General features: G+C 41.5%; 2 protein-coding genes across 3 annotated transcripts in view; one reads left to right on the forward strand and one right to left on the reverse strand.

Moving 5' to 3' along the window:
* Positions 1-13,099, forward strand: part of MYLK3 (myosin light chain kinase 3) — a 34,055-nt gene extending 20,956 nt beyond the window's left edge. Inside the window, exons 5-13 of the mRNA XM_017837121.1 lie at positions 1,447-1,552; positions 2,659-2,752; positions 3,066-3,175; positions 4,438-4,579; positions 5,603-5,673; positions 7,184-7,312; positions 8,339-8,491; positions 10,215-10,347; positions 11,394-13,099. Of these exons, the coding sequence (XP_017692610.1) occupies positions 1,447-1,552; positions 2,659-2,752; positions 3,066-3,175; positions 4,438-4,579; positions 5,603-5,673; positions 7,184-7,312; positions 8,339-8,491; positions 10,215-10,347; positions 11,394-11,465 (1,010 nt within the window). The 3' untranslated portion in view covers positions 11,466-13,099. The remainder of the gene's footprint in view (positions 1-1,446; positions 1,553-2,658; positions 2,753-3,065; positions 3,176-4,437; positions 4,580-5,602; positions 5,674-7,183; positions 7,313-8,338; positions 8,492-10,214; positions 10,348-11,393) is intronic.
* A 1,208-nt stretch (positions 13,100-14,307) lies between these two features.
* The window catches only part of ORC6 (origin recognition complex subunit 6), a 6,317-nt gene continuing 2,470 nt past the window's right edge, over positions 14,308-18,154 (reverse strand). The window contains exons 4-8 of one of the 2 annotated variants that reach the window (XM_017837122.1): positions 17,678-17,767; positions 16,749-16,861; positions 15,986-16,107; positions 15,410-15,484; positions 14,308-15,016 (exon numbers count right to left, since the gene is read on the reverse strand). In XM_017837122.1, the coding sequence (XP_017692611.1) occupies positions 14,885-15,016; positions 15,410-15,484; positions 15,986-16,107; positions 16,749-16,861; positions 17,678-17,767 (532 nt within the window). In that variant the 3' untranslated portion in view covers positions 14,308-14,884. The remainder of the gene's footprint in view (positions 15,017-15,409; positions 15,485-15,985; positions 16,108-16,748; positions 16,862-17,677; positions 17,768-18,154) is intronic. The other variant, XM_017837123.1, reaches the window with a different exon arrangement.

Consider the following 18,154-nt stretch of genomic DNA (forward strand, 5'->3'; position numbering starts at 1 on the left):
TGAAGTGTATGTGTGATCAGAAGTATGAGTAACTTTAAAAAAATCCATTTTCTTTAGATAAAGCATTTATTCCTTAAGATAGAGTATGCAAGCCATACTTTAGCAGCTGTGGGCTGGAGATTCAGAGCACAGCAAAATACTGCAGGAAGAGTATCTTGCCATGGCCTGTGTTGTGTTACTGGCCGCAGATCTCCTCTGGGTTACTGTGTGAATATTACAATGCTTGGTTGCATTGTTTCAGGGAGTGCTCGCTCCTGACAGCACAAAACCTTCAGGGATAGATGCCCTGACCTGGATCTGGCATTCTGAGCAGTGGCTGGAGATGAGTTGAACACATGTTAAATTGCAGCCGGAGATACCTGCAGATTAGCTGTAAAATTGCCTTGAATGGGAGCCACCAAAAATGGCTTTAATGAAATAAAACTTGGACATTAGGTGATCATGGTTAACTGATTTAGCTTACCACAAACTGATGAAACTTAATAATTTTAATGATCATGTTTTCAGCTTTAATTTGAACATTGTCTGCAAAAATCTTGCTGCTAGGAGGAACTTCATGATTTTACAAATAACTGCCATCATTCATCAGTGCTGTGTGTTTGTGTTGGCCTTTCCAGCTGCCCCATAACAATTAAGAAATGATCAATTGTAATTTTTTTTCAAATTCTAGGTAGTTTTTTCGGGAGGCCTTTTCTGTTAATGCATAAACTAGTCTCCTAAAGGTGTTCAGTGGGTTTACTGTGTTAAAAAAACAGAGCTGAGATGCAGAAGGTGAGGTTCTGTTCTCAGTTTTGAGACTTTATTCCTCATTTGTAAAAGAGTGTTAGCAGTGAAAGTCCCTTTCTTGAAGTAACAGAGAAATTTTGGGTATATTCAGCACCCCCCTTCTCAGGGCTAGCTGCAACCGCAGGGATTCTTTTCCTTGCATGCTACTCTAAAAAAGAGTGAAAGAATTGCATACTTAATGTTATCCAGATACTTCAGTGCTTGCCTGAATTCCAGTAGATTAAAAAATGATGGCATGGTAGGGGACATGAGCAAAGGGAAGAGATGGGAGGGAGAGCAGTGCACTTCACTATAAAGTTTTGGGTTGAGTGTTTGCATTGACTGCTGTTGTCAGCACTCAGACACTGCCTGGTCCGGGTGAGTGCCCCCAGTGTTTCTCCCTTAGAGCCCCACAGCCACAGCAGCACTGGGGGCTGCATCAGCAGTGCCTGTGGGAGAAACTGGGATCATCTCTTCAGGACAGCAGTGCTAAAGGTGGGAGAGCATCAGAATATGGTTTTGTGGAGCTGTGGGTACTGGGAAGCACAGAAGGCAGCTGGGACTTGACACTACGCTTAGCAGGCACAGCAGGGTGATGTGCATTGAAGGTTGAAGTCACTGGTGTGCAGTGGTGTTGGTGTGTGCAGAAACACCTCAGTGACCAGCTTGTCTCCTCTTTAGATGACAGTCCTTCTCCTCCAGCACCTTTTGAACATCGCATCGTGAGTGTCAAGCAAACGGAGGTGACAACAAGCTACTCGGTGTGTCGGCACGAGGTGCTGGGGGGGTGAGTATCCCTGTGCCTGATGCTGTACTGCTCTTGGAGAAAAGCAGTGAGCTGGAGAGCTAGAGCTGGCTTCTTCAGATGGCCCCAGAGTGGGGGGGGGTGTGAGGCACATACAAGCTCACAGCTGCCGGAGTGAGCAGGTTCATCCTGCAGACCTTTGGGCTTTCACAGACGCTGTTAAATCAAGGGGTTTCCCTTGGTTTCTGTCCCAGCTCCATTTTAAGATGCCTGACTGTCGTCTTGGATGACTGGTTTTTTCATTTGTTGTAATGATCCTGGCCTCATCTGGTGTCATGGGAAAAACCTGTACCCTTAAGGCAGACAGATTCAGAGCATTTGAAGTCAACAAAGCCCATTAGAATTAGGTCAGGCAGCTTCCAAAAATCCTTTTTTTTTTCCCGTGCTGAACTGCACATTAAAGAAAGCAAAGGAAGAAGTTATTATTATTTTGACCTTATGTTTATTTTGCACTCATAGGAAGTCTGCAGCTGCTTCAGCTTTTGTATTCTTGTATCCTTACTTATGTGACAAGAAGGCTTGATTTACACATTGATCCACTTACAAATATGGCTTAGAATGGCTTATACTTATAATAAGTATAAGCAATATGATGCAATAGCAGGGAAGATGGTGTTTAGAAACCATTCCAGGGGGCATTAACGTATCTGCGTGCCATGGGGGAGAATTTACAACGTGCAAGAAATGCAGTCTGTGGAGTGGCTACAGTTACTGGTCTGGTCATTTAAAAAGTTATGAGATCAGGACAGAAATATCCTCGTTAATATACCCACAGCCACACCAGTGAAGGACAGCAGGCGGGTACAGTTACAAGGCTGAACAAGAACATTGTCGGGTCATCGTGCCACAGTGAAACGCGGCGATGCGAGGGGGGCATAATATTTTAATGTAAGCACTGAACAACTGGCTGGAAAGATAAAACTAATCCTTCCTAAGCTGAGAGAAAGAGGAGCTCTGTGCTGCTGGCCACCCGATTCCGTTCCCTTTGTACTGGGCTATTTTTGCCTCACGATAAGAATAGTCGTAGGAGAGGTCTCTGTGCTGGGCTGTGCTGAGCTGGTTTCCCGTCTTTTCCTTGGCATCCACAGGGGGCGTTTTGGGCAAGTCCACAAGTGCACGGAAATATCGACTGGTCTCAACCTGGCAGCCAAAATCATCAAAGTGAAAGGAGCCAAAGAGAAGGTAACCTCGCTGCTGTGAGCCCGACTCTGAACCTGCCCTCACTGCCAGCACCTCAGCTCCACTTCCCTCAATCAGCACATGAGGGGTAGCTTGTGGCTGGGTTCTATCAAACACTGTAAAGTCTGTCTTACTAAGGACCAGCCTGGACTTTCTGTGACTGTTCCTCATCCCCGTGTTTGTGGCTAAACCTTCTGTCCACCTGAGACCTGTGTTGTAGCTGTTAATGGGCTTTACAAATAATTCTGTTTGAATATGTTGAAATTTAAGGAGGGTATTTTGCTCAATTTTTTGTTGCTTTGTTAATTTTTTCCAGGAGGAAGTAAAAAATGAAATTAACATCATGAACCAGTTGAATCACGTGAATCTGATCCAGCTTTATGATGCTTTTGAAGCCAAAAATAGTGTCACTTTGATCATGGAATAGTAAGTTTAAATTATCTCAGCAATTGTCAGATGTTTGGGTTTTCTCAGGTCGCTAAAGGAAATAGGGGATGATAATTCTGAGCTGTGAAGAAGACTGGAGTGGTTTTCCAGTCTGAGAGAGACTTGTTCTCACTCTCAGAAGGGAAAAAAAATGTTTTAAATGGAATTTCTTCAGATTAAAAATCATATATTTGGCAAGATTGCAGTTTAAACAAATTATAAGAAAGGCAGCTGTCTTGAAGAGTATGAACCAAATTACAAGATGGTTCATGAACAGAACTTCCCAATGGTTCATTTTTCATTTAATTTACAGGCCCCCGACATTGTCCCTAGATACCGAATTACATAGAAGTGTCATGAATAAATGAGATCTCAGAGAGAGAGTGAAGGTGAGAAACCCAGACAAGAGAAGTGAGATGTTTTAAGTGGAATTACAAAAGATATGGAGGAGATAGAAAGGTGATTAATTATACACATGGTCTGCCTCTGAATAATTTTAGGGTTAGTAAAAATGTCTCCCCCTTTGAAGCTAAATAAGAATTTTCATCTAGATCAAGTATGGGATTTACATAGGAAAAGGAAGATTTCATGATGTATTCCTGTTGCCTTTTTCTGTGTAGTGGCATATTGCTTTACAAAAAACCTGAAGTTTTATAACCTAAAGACGGAGTTTCTGCTACAGAATGAATTTTTAATAACAAGGAAGGGGGAAAAAAAGAATAAAAAATTAAATAAAAAATATAAATATAAGACATTTTAAATGTGTGTATTGAAATATATACTTGAAGTTTTTACCTTGCAGAACCTTGTCAGAGCTCTATGTCTGACTAATTTTCTCTTTTGTGCAGGATGAAGTTCAATTGTCAGCTCATGCAAAATAGTTTTCAGTCGGAGATGTTTCATTTAGTAAATTTTATAGGTTGAAGACTTATTTTCTCTAGACTAAGATGAATGAATAATAGATATTTTGGTGCTTCCTATAGTTTCTTCAGGTCCCCATCTGATCCCCAGCTCATGTGGATTTGGGTTTGACATGTATCCCCCCCAAAAGTTAGTGACGACTTTTCCATATTTGCATTTAGATTGACACTTAATTTCACACAGAGAAATAAGCCTCTTGAAGTCATATACTGATATACTTTATATGGAATTTGTTGTTAGGACCCTTGCTCAATTACAGAGCCTAATTCCCAACTTGGAAATTAATCGAGCTAATGCAGAATTTTAGGGGTTTTTAACAATTTTCTGTGTCAAAATTTTAGTCTTGATGGTGGCGAATTATTTGACCGGATCACAGATGAAAACTACCACCTGACTGAGTTGGATGCCATCCTGTTCACCAGACAGATCTGTGAAGGAGTGCACTACTTGCACCAGCATTATATTCTCCATTTAGACCTGAAGGTCAGTTGTTTGTGCTCTCTGTGCCTTGGTGATGCTGTTTGAGCCACCACAGAGTCTCTAATTACAAAGTCACGGCTCATTTCATGGACTTATGTCAGAAAGGAACAGATTTAATGCAATAGTTACAATGAATGGAGGTCGAGATTCATCACTTTTTTTCCAGTGTCTATTCAGTACTTTGCCTGGAATAGTGAAATGATCAGGATTCTGTGCTTTTGCCTCTCTTAAATCAGCAGCTTTTTATTCTGTGCACTATTTAAACAATGCCCTTTCATCACCAATTAAAAAAACACCACCCAAACCCTCTTAGGCTGGAAATGCCTACAGTCTTCCCTCCATTTCCCCCACCTGCAACTGTATTTAAATCAATTATCTATTCCCCTATTCAATCATCTTCCTACAGTTTGTACTTTTCACTGCCAGGAAACAACCTGCAGCAAAATGACAATGTTTTCCTAATGGTCCCTTAATAACTGATATTTTTAAACAGAAATAGCAACTGTTTGGGTTTTTTTCCCCTGGTTGTTTATACACAAGCCTTACACAAGTGATATTAGACCCGATTGGCCTTCTGTTAGTTCTGCAGTTGTAACAAGTTTGGATCCCATCACCCCCCACCCCATCCCCACCTTGAAAAATATTCTCATTGGAAGAAAAATTCTTTTTGGGTGCATTTGACCTGTTTCTTGTGGCTTTTTGTGGAGGTACTTTTATAGTTAAGGAGTAAATCCAGTGAGTGAGCCTCAAGCATCAGACTGACTTTACCATTTTACACAGAGAGCCTTTCTATTCCAAAATCTGTTTGTCATCTCTGGTGAAATACAGGAATGTTATTATACAGTCAAGCTTCTTTATCAGAGGTCCAACCCCAAACCTTTCACTAACTGAGTGTGCCTGTCAAGTCCTTCTCTTGTGACAGGAATAGAAGGAAAAGTACTATCCTAGAAATTACCTTTTACATGCTCTTTTACTAGATCTCTCTCTCAAACTTTTAACTTAAAATACCCTCTCTTCTTTTTGTAGCCTGAAAACATACTATGTGTAAATCACACAGGAAACCAGATTAAAATTATTGACTTCGGATTAGCAAGGAGGTAAGAGAGTTCAGTTGTGAATTTATTTTAAAAACCAAACCCAAATCAAATTCACAAACATCTGATATGGTTTTGGTAGTTCTTTCGAGGGGTTGTGTTTTGGTGGCTCTAAAATAATTCTGCTATGTGAATGAGCTAAGCATTATGCCTCTGCAGGCATGAGTTTTCTGCTGTGTGCATTAATTATCTAATTACTTTTTCAAATTACATTTCAGTTGGATAAAGCTATACTGCTGTTCTAATTATCTCAGAATTATTCCCCATGTAAAGCTTTTACTCTGGGGACTCCGTGAAGGCTCTCGGAGACTTCTTGACTGCTGGGCTTCGTTGTGCAGGTTCTAGTTGTAGAAATTATCTGCTAAACTCTTTACATAGCTGAGTAAGTTGATTGAAGGAAAAAATTGGGGGGAAAACTGATGTTTGAGCCATGCCATGTGAAACAGGAAACCCTCGGAGAAATATGGACTTTTCTCCATTCTTTTGCTTTGCGTGCGTGAGTTTGTTAAAGGAAAGCTGTGAGAGCATGAGTCAATTGCCCTCGAGTACAAAGGAATTATTTCCATTAGTATACCAGTAAGAACAATAACATTCAGCTATTTATTTTCTAACCCCCTTGAGGATTTCCTTAAGCCAAAAGCTGGTACATTCATGCATATGTGTGTGTGTGTGTATGTATTATCTGTTCGAGGACTTTGTTTCCATAAAATACTTCTGAAGGAAAAGAAATGTACACATTGAGTTTGTTTGTTTGTTTGTTTTAAATTGGGAGGGTGAAGATACAAACTGCTACTAAAGCAGTTTTGAAAACAAGATCCTCCAGGAAACAGAGATTTAAAAGCAGTGCTTTGATGGTTCATTCTGTCTGTACATAGATGTAACTCCAGCTGCCATCAGTGACAGTTGCTACTGGTTCAGTAACAATTCTGGTTTAAAATGTTATTGGTTCAGTACTGGTTAAAAAAAGGTTACTGGTTCAGTAACCTTTCCATTTTAAGCAATAGAACTTAACAATTTACCCCCTATGTGATATCACTGTTTAACTTGTTACAAGCCCAAATAATCCTCTTCAGAGTCCCACCTTAGTTATGTTGTGTTCATATCTGTGATACAGATGTGATATAGACCTTTACCCTGAGCTGTGACTGGGTACATCCCACTAAGCAAATACTCTCCAAACCTTTTGTAACCGAAGCTGCTTTATTTGTTTTATGTTGGACAACATCTGCTGGAAAGCATCCTGTAGTGTCTGGCAGAGAGTAAAGCTGCTACCAACTCTGTGGGGGAGGCCTTTGCAGGCTTTAGTGTCCTTGATCTTCCTCCTGGTTTTGCCCTGGCATTGGGATGGGTGATGGTATATTCACCTGAGGTCACCTCAGTGCTGCCCCGATGGCCTGGGAGTCAGCTCTGCTCCCTCAGCCCTGTTCACACAAAAAGCCCTGCCTTGTTTTTCCCTCTGTGAGATGTGTCCCCAGCCCATGCTCGGCGCTGACGTCTTTTTCTTCCAATAAAGGTACAAACCTTGTGAGAAACTGAAGGTTAATTTCGGGACTCCGGAGTTCTTGGCCCCTGAAGTGGTGAACTATGACTTTGTTTCCTTCCCAACGGACATGTGGAGTGTGGGGGTCATCACATACATGTTGTGAGTAACCCTGGGAGGGGTCGTGGTGATGAGGGGTCTGCAGGGCAGCAATGAGCAGCCACTGAGCCCCTCTGGCTGTGATTCCTCCTGATTAATTCTGTTAAACCAGCTTTTAACACAGAGGCACTTCACTGTGTGTACAAAGTCTCTAAACAACAAATAATCCTTTTGCCCAATATGTAAATGTTCTTCTCCTTTACCATCTTAAAATGGGTCAGGTCTTTTTTCACTTAGAAAAGCTGCCCAAAACAAGTGAGAATTTCCATTTTGACTGTGTTTTTTAGGACTTGAATTAATTTTCAAATTTGCAATCTGAGCATTTTATTAGTTTAGACTTGGTGTGCATCTGCACAGGAGAATTAGTATAATGGTTTTAGGCCATGGGTCTGAAAAGTGTCTTGTCATGAATAGGGCTAAAACTTTTCTCTGATACCTGGATGGCAGCCATGGACAGCCTGTTTGTCCAAAGTCTCTGCCTTCTGATGAGCTTGCTTTTCATCCCAGAATCTTTCACAAGTGTTTTCTGTGGACTGGATACATTTCTGGTGTAAGTTTGTATGTTAGCCAAAACCCAACTGAATGAAGTAAGAAATGATGGAAGCAATAAATCTGGGCTTAGAGACTAATGGAATAAAGTAATCTATTGTTCAGAATTCTATTTAATTCAAGCCACATATGGATACGGGCCTTGATTTGGGAAAGCTCTTGAGTCCCCCTAGCTTTCCTAGCTGGGAAAGCACTGAAGGATGTTCGTAGATCCCATGGAATCCATTTCCTTGGGAATCTAGGAACAGCGCTCCCTGACGAGCCGAGTGAACTGCTAGAGAGTGACACTAAAATTACAACATATTATTGCCCCAAAATGTTGGCTTATCTTGGCAGGGTCTGAGAAGGGGAACCCTCCATAGCTGAGAGCCTTTCCTCTCCATGAGCTAACAATTACAAAGGAGAGTATTCATAGAAGGAAAAACATATCTTGCATATGATAACTCCTCTTCTCCCCTCCCCTTCTTTGTTTTTTTTAAGGCTTAGTGGCCTGTCCCCATTCCTGGGAGAAACTGATGCAGAGACAATGAATTATGTGCTCAATTGCAGCTGGGATTTTGATGCAGAAGCATTTGAACAGCTCTCAGAGGAAGCTAAAGACTTTATTTCCAGACTACTCGTGAAGGAGAAAAGGTACCTCTGTGTCTGATCATGTGGATAGTAGCACCTAATGACTTTAAGTTCCTATCAGCCAATTGTTCAGATTGCAGCCAACAATGAGAACTTACTATGTGACATTTTTGTATGATGTATCTGGGCTTACTGGGCAGTTCCTCAGTGATTCAAAAGCTCCTATTTAAAAGGAAAGTGTCTGTGTACCCTACTGAGGAAAATTGTTTTTCACAGTAGAGAAACAGAACACAGGAAATCTGGAAGGATTTGCAGTGTAGGAATCTGTCTCTGAAGCTTTTGCTTCTCTGAGCAAAAACTATTTCTATTGTTACTCTGGATTCTCACAAGCCCTGACACAAATTGCAAAAATGCCTCTTGAATGCCATGGAGGATAAATGGAAGCTGCAGCTGTGAAAATGTGCATTGTTCTCTTCTAAAGTGGTCTACGGGCATTTGGGAGATATTAACGAGCGTTTGACACTTAACTCGGCATGTGGTTTCTTAGTCTTGGCTCCACTGAGATAAAATGCACATGTGAAACAACAGGAGAAATGAGGATGATGTTGATGTCAGATCATGGCTGTGGGGTTGATTGAGTAGAGAAATTTTTCTCTTGCCAAGTGGTGATATCAAACTAATCAAACCAGGAAATGATGCATACAGTAAAACAGATTGTGTGTTTGAGGGGAATTCAAAGGAGTGCTTAGAATATTAACAACTTCCAGATCATTACCTAAATCAGACAAATCAGTTCCAGTACTAATTCCATTTTGAATAATAAGTCCTATGAAAAGCAAAGAAGAAACTGAAATTTTCCATATTGCCAGCAGGAGAGAACAGATGAGTTTTTCTCAGGCTGTGATGATGATTTGCTATGAGACTTTAAACTTTGCTTTGGAGTCTTCAGATTTTCTGTGCAATGGGAATTGGAGTTCCAGAGGGACACTCTGAAGCTGTGAATGAAAGGACTAAGATTGTCATCAGTGAGTTGCAAAGACCAACAATTAGCTGGCCCAATTGTTCACAAGATGTGTGGCAGCCCAGCTCTCCTGCAGACCAGGCACCTTTGCCATGCTGGGACAGTGGGCCTGGCCTTGTGCAAGACCTTTACTTCCTTCCCCTGACTGCTGAAATCAGGGCTGAGCAGGCAGGAGTCATCAGAATTTGTGTTTTCAGTGACAGCTCAGGCAAAGCTCAGGAGTTAGACACAGGCTTTTGTTTTGAAAAAGGCAAATTAAAGTTTTTTCTCAACACCTCTACCTCAAGATTTCCTCTATTCATATATATTTCCCAAAGCTTTTAGGATAGGCCAGGGCATTTGGGCCCATTGTTGGATATCGGGATATAACCTGTGCTCAGCTTGATCTAAGTTTAGGGTGAAGAGACAATTGTGCTTTTTAAATATGAGGCACAGAATAAGCCTATCAGGACAGAGAGATAACACCACAAATGTTATTCTTCTGTTAGCAAAGTTCTGCATTTGCATAATAAAATGATAAATACACTGATGAACTTAACCACAGCTCAGCCAACCCACTGCAGACCCACCAGCAGCTCTTCACCCCGCTCACCCCTCAGGCTGGAGAGGGCAGGATGTTGTTAGGATCCCCTGCACTGGGGTTCACATCATCTCAGGAAGCATTTTCACTGGTGTTCATTCATTAGAGGCAGTTTCTTTGTCAGGGGCACTGAGAAAATGGCAGCAAGGGTGGCTGGACTGACATGGCAGGTTTCCTCCCCTCAGCTGCCGGATGAGCGCGACTCAGTGTCTGAAACACGAGTGGCTGAACGACCTTCCTGCCAAGGCCAAGAAGTCCAAGCTGCGCCTGAAGTCCCAGTTGTTGCTGCAGAGTTACATGGCTCAGAGGAAATGGAAGGTGAGGAGACAGAGTCTGGCAAATCTACTTCCAGAGGGAAAATCAGCTCAGCACGGGCAGAGCCATTCCCTCCCTTTGTGTGTCGGCTCACTTGTGCCCACAGGCTTCTTTATTGTAAATATGAGTTGAGAAGTCTATTTGCATTTGTAAATTAAGTATTTTGTCCTGCAGAAGGGTATTGCTTCTATTTTTAGCACATTTGGTTTCAATTTTCACTATTTCTGATTGGTGTTTAGGAGTTTTACTTTTTTTTTTTCCTGCAGGTTCAGAGGCCTCGGGTGCTACTTAGCTTATATTAAATGTTCTTTCTCGTTATACTTTTTCCACTGACAGTAGTTGCATTCATCTGTTGTCAGTATTGAGTAGAGTTACAACATAAGGCAGTTTGTGCCTTCCAGAGTAGAAGTGTGGGAGAGAGAAAAAAAAATTAGACTTAAACGCATTCAGAGAATTCTTCAAAATCTTTCTGATAACCCCAAGCTCCTTCTGAACTACATTTTTATGAAGAAGTGATAGGTAATAATCTGTGTTGGACTCTCTATTAGATTGTAGATAATTGATCTAATGATTTAATTTATTTGTTTGGTTTTGATTATTTATTTCTTTATTATCTTATTTAATTATTTGATTCATCTATTATTTAATTGAAAGATGAATATAGTGATCTTGTTAGAAAGAAGCCTGTGGAAATGGAAGGCAAGCTCGGTGAGGACCATTTCCTTCTCTTTTTGCCACTGGGGAGTTGCCATTCCTTGCCAAGGAGTTAAACCAGAGGATTACACTTTTTCCAGTCCCACACTTCAGCTGTTTGGTAACAAACTTCTGCACTTGCATTTTAAAAAATACATAACCTAAAGACCTTTCACTGTACAATTCATAATAGCACTGCAGACCTTCACAGTACCAGCAGAACCAGTGGTTCAGCACTGCAAAACACACCAGGTGTGGGTCACTAGAGGGAAATGGATTTACCAGGGAGAAAAATCCGTGTCAGCTGCAGAGAAGGTCCTTGCACTCACACTTGGACTGTTCTGTTCTGTTCACAGAAACATTTTTATGTGGTGGCTGCTGCTAACAGGCTGAAGAGACTTCAGAGTATGTCTGTCAAGCTTGCATAAGGTTGTGTGAAGCATCCACCACTCTTGGAGATGGACACGAAGCCATGAAAGAAGGACTCATATCTTCAATAATTTCTACCCCTGTTTTATAACATAAGGTTTTGGGACTGTCCTCCTCAATTATTTTGTGTGTTAGTGCTAAGGTGCCAGAAGTGCCTCAAGGAAGAGGCACTGAAATAATGATTTCTAAAAGCAGAAGCTACTTTGTTTTTTCAAGTTTTGAGTTGTTGTAAGTAGTGGTGGAAAAACGTGGCTGTCACTGGGGCTGACTTCTTGCTGAAGGCTTTGATTCTGCAGAGTGGTGTTTACACCACAAAACCCCTGGTCAGTTTTCTGGTTTCTCACACCAAGCATGGGATCTCTGAAGACTTTCTTACTGAGTGGTGTATGTTATTTTTAGAGAATTGCTACAACAGTGGCACAACTTCTTTGTCAGGTGCTTGTTATTTAGAACAAGATAACTGATACCCTTTTCTTCTGCATTTCTTTCAGAAAGATTATTTCCCCCTCCCCAACATGATAGGTTTGAGTGGTTTTGGTTGTTTTGTTGTTGTTGTTGTTTTTAATCTACTCTCTCCTTTAGAAAAATAATCACTGCATAGTTAGGAACTATGAGGAATCCTGGTTTGAAGCAATTTAAGTTAGTCCATTGCTGCTGTTTCTTATGGCAAGTGGAATTGAGCTGAACTGATTGAACTTCTGGAAGGACATATGTGAAACTGCCACAAATACAAATCATGTAATGACCACTGGGTCTGTGCAAGAAGATCTCATGCTGTACAGAAGAGATTTCCAGACACAGTTTTGTATATATTTAAAACTTTTAAGTGCTTCTCATTGGCTGTGACTGCAGCCCTTAAGTTTATAAGTTTTAGTTTGAGGATTTTTTTCTCCTCTCTGAAAATTTTAATGAAGCCTGAGAAGCTGATATGCAGTGACATGCAAAATAGGTTTTATTTCTAATAGGTTCAGTGACAGGGATGTGTTGTCAGACTCTGCCTTTACTCCAGTTAGGAGGTTGAAGCCCTTTTTTTCTCTCCCCACTTTGCTCTTGAACATTAAGTGTTTTCTTCACAGTACTAACTTATTTTGGATTTTAAACTTTTTTTTTCTGATGTATAGAGTGGGAGCCACTTAAAATCTCTCAGATAGAAGTATAACATTATTTATTAAACCTGTGGTTTCCTGTTGTAGATTCTGCAAAACTCAGTGTGAGCTGGATGGTTTCTTAGGAGAAATGGAAACTAATACTATTAAAACTATCTTCCAGCAAAGGCATCTGTAAAGCTTCCTTGAACTTTATGGAATTTCACATCCCTTGAATTAGCAGAAGTAGTGTTTGTTGCTAATAAAGAGGTTTGTAAGACTGGCTTGTCCCAGTCTAGTTATCTTTTCCTCTCAGCTGCTTCTCACTTTGTACAGTCCCGACTTCTGCAGCATTTCCAGAACTGGGACAAAGAAGAATTATTAAACCCAAGTCAAACAATCTTGAGAATTTATCACCTTCTATGAAGGTCCACTTTTGTTCATGTTTTCCTTCCACAGCAGTTCTGCATATTAAATGTGATTATATTCATTGGTCTGTATATTTCTGAATTAATACTAATAAATTTCATGAAAGTGGAACAAGCCTATATTCATCAGTTTTGGTTTAAACCCCACTGCCAAACCAACCTGAAAGCATCTCTTTGTAGGTTTTAAAAATGGAATGCTATTGGATGGGATTCTCTCCTCATGTCAGACATTTTGTCACAGCTCTTATTCTTTGTAGGTAATTATCCTTTATTTTCTCTGCACGTCAAGAATTTGAGTCCATTCCCTAATGTCACCTGGAATGAAGTTAGCTCTTGCTAATTAAAGTTGGCTTCAAGCAATCTCCTTTTTTAAATGCATTGGGAAAAGTGAAAGTGGCCAGGAAGTTTAAATTTTCCAATTAGTATGTGCTGCTTCCAAGAAGGTAACACAGAGATGCTCTGTGCTGTCTTGTACGTATTTCCGCTCTATTTTCTACAAAGAGAAGGTGCCTCTGGCCAGCAGGATGACTATTCTGTTTCTAACAGAAAGGAATCCCTTTAGATTGGGCAGCCATCCCCTGGTTCTGCAGTACAGTGGGTCCCACCTCTGCAGCCTGAGGGGATGTTTTCACCACATCCTGTGCATTTTGCTTTGGGATCTACAGAAAGCTTAAGGGATGAACCACAGGTGACCTGTGAGTCACTGGAACAGTACATGACAAAAAAACCCTGGCCCCACTGATATCTAATTAATTATACCAACTATTGTAATCTTGGTGTGATCATGTCTCGTGTGAGCAGGGAGTGTGCACAGGAGGGAGACATTTGGCAGGGCATTAAAATACTTTTAAGAAGCTCAGGTGGGTGCAGTGTTTCAAATCTAAATGCTCAGACTTAAGATAATTTATCTTGTTTCATATGGACACTTGGGGCTTTTGGGTTTCTTTTGAAATGAGTGTTTATGAAAGTTAACTTCTCTTTGTACATCCCAGCCAGAAAACATGCAACAGAAATGGAACAAACAATTGGTTTTGTTACAGTTACATCAGGCCTGCACTGCTAAAAGTAATGATTTTTCCTCAAAAAGTAGTAATAGCAAATTACAATTTGAGTAGGTGGGATGACAGTGTAGCATCACAGATGTTGCCTCCACAAACTACTCTCTCCTCTAAGTTTATGACTGTGAGACATAAAAAACCCCTGTTACCCAGTCAAGACCCTTGTCACCTGGATATCTTCCCTCTAAAAACACAGGCACCTCCTGTGAGTCTTTTACTTTGTGTTTTAAGTCATGTGCCAAGAACATGATGTCACAATACAAAGCTTTTCCTTCCAGTACTTTTATTGTTTCTTGCAATATTTGGGACCCCTTTATAAAAGCACAAGAGACTTCATTCCCATACACATGAAAATAAGTCAAATTCAGTTACTAAACAGTATTTCTTCAACAGTAAAAAAATAAAAGCAATTTAAAAAAAAAAAAATCTTAACTTCTCTGCTAGCTTTGCAGTTTAACAAGGCACCATTAGTCCCCTCCCTCTTATTTCACTTACTGCTTCCAGCCAGGGGCTCAAGGGCCTGTAACTTATAACTTATTTACACTTAAAGTAGCATTAGAATGTAGCATTAGAATGTTCCCTGCTTCTTGCAGCAAGAGAATGAAGCTATTTTACCCCCTTAATGCCAAAGCTGCTCAGGTACCAGCCACGTGAGTAGTCAAAGACAGGCCTCCTGTAAAATCACCTCAATCCTAGTGTCATTTTATTAAAAATAAGTCTTCAATACTTAAAAGCTAAATAAGGTAGCTGGCTACCAGGCAGCCATCACTCATGCTACTGGAACTACTGTTAGAGCATAGGGAGAGTTAAGATTAAGAGCAAGCAGCAGTTGCATTACTGGGTGGCATTACAGAGGCAGTACTATTTGTCTCTCGTGCCTTAGCAGCATTTTCCAGGATTTTCTTTTTCCATTCTTCATAGTCCTGCTTTGTTTCAGTCTTTGGCCGTTTATGTGGCTTCTCCTCATCATCTTCAGATCCTGGGAGGGAACAAGAAAGTCCATGACAGGCCATCATGGGCCACGTGTTGGTGGGAATAACTGTGGCAGTGAGCACAAATACAGGCAGGGAGTCTGTCCCTGTGTTATCTAATCCCATGGTTTGCTGCTCCTCTCACCTGCTGGAACAGTCTCCTCTTCACCTTTGTGTCTGAACAGCACAGTTATCCTTAATTCTACTAGGATTACTCAGTATAAACTCCATTATCCTTCTGCCAGGTTCTCTCCATCCTTCCATAGCCAATGGATGGAGGGTGGAGTGAGCTGCTGTGAACCTGAGATTAGGGCCTATCCCACAACTAAAATACTGACCAGCAATAAAGCTCAGGACTACTCTGGTAAGGTGATTTTCATTCCTAACTGAGCACAACTTACCATCTTCCTGCTCACAGTGCTCCAGGCAGGTCTGCAGGCTTTCAGGTGTCTCTGCAGCCAGTGGAACATCTTCTTCTAAAAAAAATAAGTAAGTTGCTTTACTTCTGAGTGGTGTTTGGGGCCCCAAGGGTGGCCTACATGTAATTCCTAGATAGCAGTGCCACCTTCCAAAAATAATGTCACCCAGTCAGAGCAGGTCCAGACTGATGCTCAAGCTCTACATGCAGAGGTGCCAGCACACTTGAAGGGTTGCATGGACTGACTGAATGCTTTAATTAGGTTGCTAATTAGCAGCAAACTGCTGCTGCATTTGTATCCACAATGATCCACCATGTTCATTGCCCAAAATCTACCCCTCTAGATTACTCTGGCGGGATTATCAGTTATTTTTTCCCCTTCTATTCCATTTCCACAGTTTGTATTATAGATACCCATGACATGCACAGGGCTGTCCATGTGTACAGATACATGATCTTCCCTGCACTGGTACAGAAACTCCCAGCTGCCTTTAGCTGCTTTAGTGGTGGGGTAAGGTTTGGGGTTTTATAGGGCACTGTACTGTGGGAAGGTCCGTGCCTGGGAGAGAGCAGCAGCTTTTGGTTTAGTTTCAGGCAGCATGTTCCACAAAACTTGAGGATATGAAGCATGAAGATAGGGTGAAGAAGGGTTACTCTCAGTGGGAAAGTCAGAGTGAAAGCCTGGGAAAGGAAAAAAGAAGAGAAGTAAGAAGCAGCAGATATAAGGACAGGAGGGTGTGGATCATATTTTAGTCTTTTTCCTCCAAACAAAAGGAGTGGAGAGAACTGCAAGCTTAACCACAGGTAAGAATGGTTCCTCAGGTCTGCTCACTGTATGTGGAGAGATGGTGTCATGGAATGGCTCAGTTATTACCAGAAGAGCAAAGCTTATGCTTGTTAATGCTGCAGTGGGGAAAGGAAAGCACAGAAGTGAGTCAGTCAGAGCATGATGTTTGTGTTAATATGTGTCATGTTGCCATGTTAACCAGATGCAGAAAGCAAGAAGGAGGAATCCAAGATGGGTCAGGTAGTATGGGAGAAGCAGGGAAGAAATTGCAGCAGCAGACACTGTAAGGAGCAGAAAAGAGAGGAAAATACTTATTTTTGGCCTTTCTGCATGCTAAGCTATTGTGACTTCCCCAGAAACAATGACTGTGAGTGGGAACTGGGCTGCAGGAAACATGATGAAATGGATTGGGCAGATGTGGCTGAAAGGGGACAGCTAGAAGTGATCAGAATGAAATCATCAGTGGAATAGGATGGGGAACTGTGAGGCCATGGGATGGGTGTGCTGTCTTACAGGGATAAAGGCAAAGACTTACTCCCGAGGTGCTGGCTTATCTTCTCCAGCTGATTGCACAGCCGGTCAAATATTGCTCTTTTCACTCCAGATGTAGCCACCATTTTAGTTTTGTCCACTTTTAGCTTCAAACACCTACAAGAGAGAGTTGTTACCTCTGTAGAAAGCAACACTTCAGCAACTATCACTTATGTGAGGTGATAATTGCTGTACCAACACTGCCTGTGAGAATGAGAAAGGCAGGCCTGTGTTTTTGTCCTACCTATCCTTGTCTCACTCAGAAATTTGCTTAAAAAAACAGACCCCTACAGTACTCAGTCAATACAGCTCAGGAATTGAAACTCAGGGTGAGTTCAAGTTACATAAGGAAATTGTATTAGGAAAAAGTATTTTTCAAATTTTCAGGGAATCAGGACAAAGTCCCACTACTGCAAAAAGCTGAATGAGACTCCTGTGTCAAAAGAACTTTTTTCAGGAGCTGTGCAGCTACACAGTCCCTGCACTGCTAAGGTTACAAGGTGTAATGCTGAGGAAGATCGTTGCCCACAAGCAAATTCTTGCCAGTGTTGGCTGAGTCACACAGCTCTTCCTGATCCGGGCCTACAGCTATCAGAGCCATCTCCAAAGGCCAGAGCACCCTGAGGATGTGATGGTGTAGGCTCAGGGCTTTTCCTTCTCCAGAACAGCTGTTTCTCGGTGCTCAGAAGTGAGCTGGCGACCATTCTTACACCTTGAGCAGTATTTCACCAAAATCCATATAACCTTCTGCTTTGTGTAATGTAGGTTGGAGACTTCACTGCAAAGAAAGACCTGGTTTGCTACAGCTGTCCCTATTTTCAGGAGCAGGGTAGCAGCATATGCTAAGCAGGACCCTAGATGAAGCAGCTGCTTAGATTGTTCAGTGTGTCACCAGGCATTTCAGCCTGCAGAAGATCCCCCAGCTACACTCACCTGCATGCAGTGAATAGTGAAGCTGTTAAAAAGAGTGGTTTTGAGAAATCAAGGTCCATCCTCTGTGCTTCAGAAAGGCTGGATTCATACCTAGAGAACAGCAAGGGATAACTGGACACTGCATTTGCCTCAAATGAAGCTGCTGAAATACATCTGTCATGTGGGACTCAGCAGTTGAATGGGTCTGATGGACCACTTGGTCCTTGGCAACCCAGTCAAGCAGAAACAGCTGCTACTGGCTGAGAAGAGCAAAAGAGACCAGGAAAAAGAAGGGGATTGGGATGACCTCCTCTTTTTGAATTAAAGGTATTTTAAATTGGGGATCTGGATGGAGGCATGTCAGTAAAATCTGTTTCTTGTGCTCCCCATCCACACAGTACTTTTAGCTCTACACTACACCCAAAAATTAGAACGAGATGCTTTGCATAAATCCATGCTACAAGAGAGGGCAGCATTATAGTTTCTTGTATGCTGCAC

The sequence above is a fragment of the Lepidothrix coronata genome, unplaced genomic scaffold, assembly GCF_001604755.1.
Source record: "Lepidothrix coronata isolate B3197 unplaced genomic scaffold, Lepidothrix_coronata-1.0 Scaffold292, whole genome shotgun sequence".
NCBI lineage: Eukaryota > Metazoa > Chordata > Aves > Passeriformes > Pipridae > Lepidothrix > Lepidothrix coronata.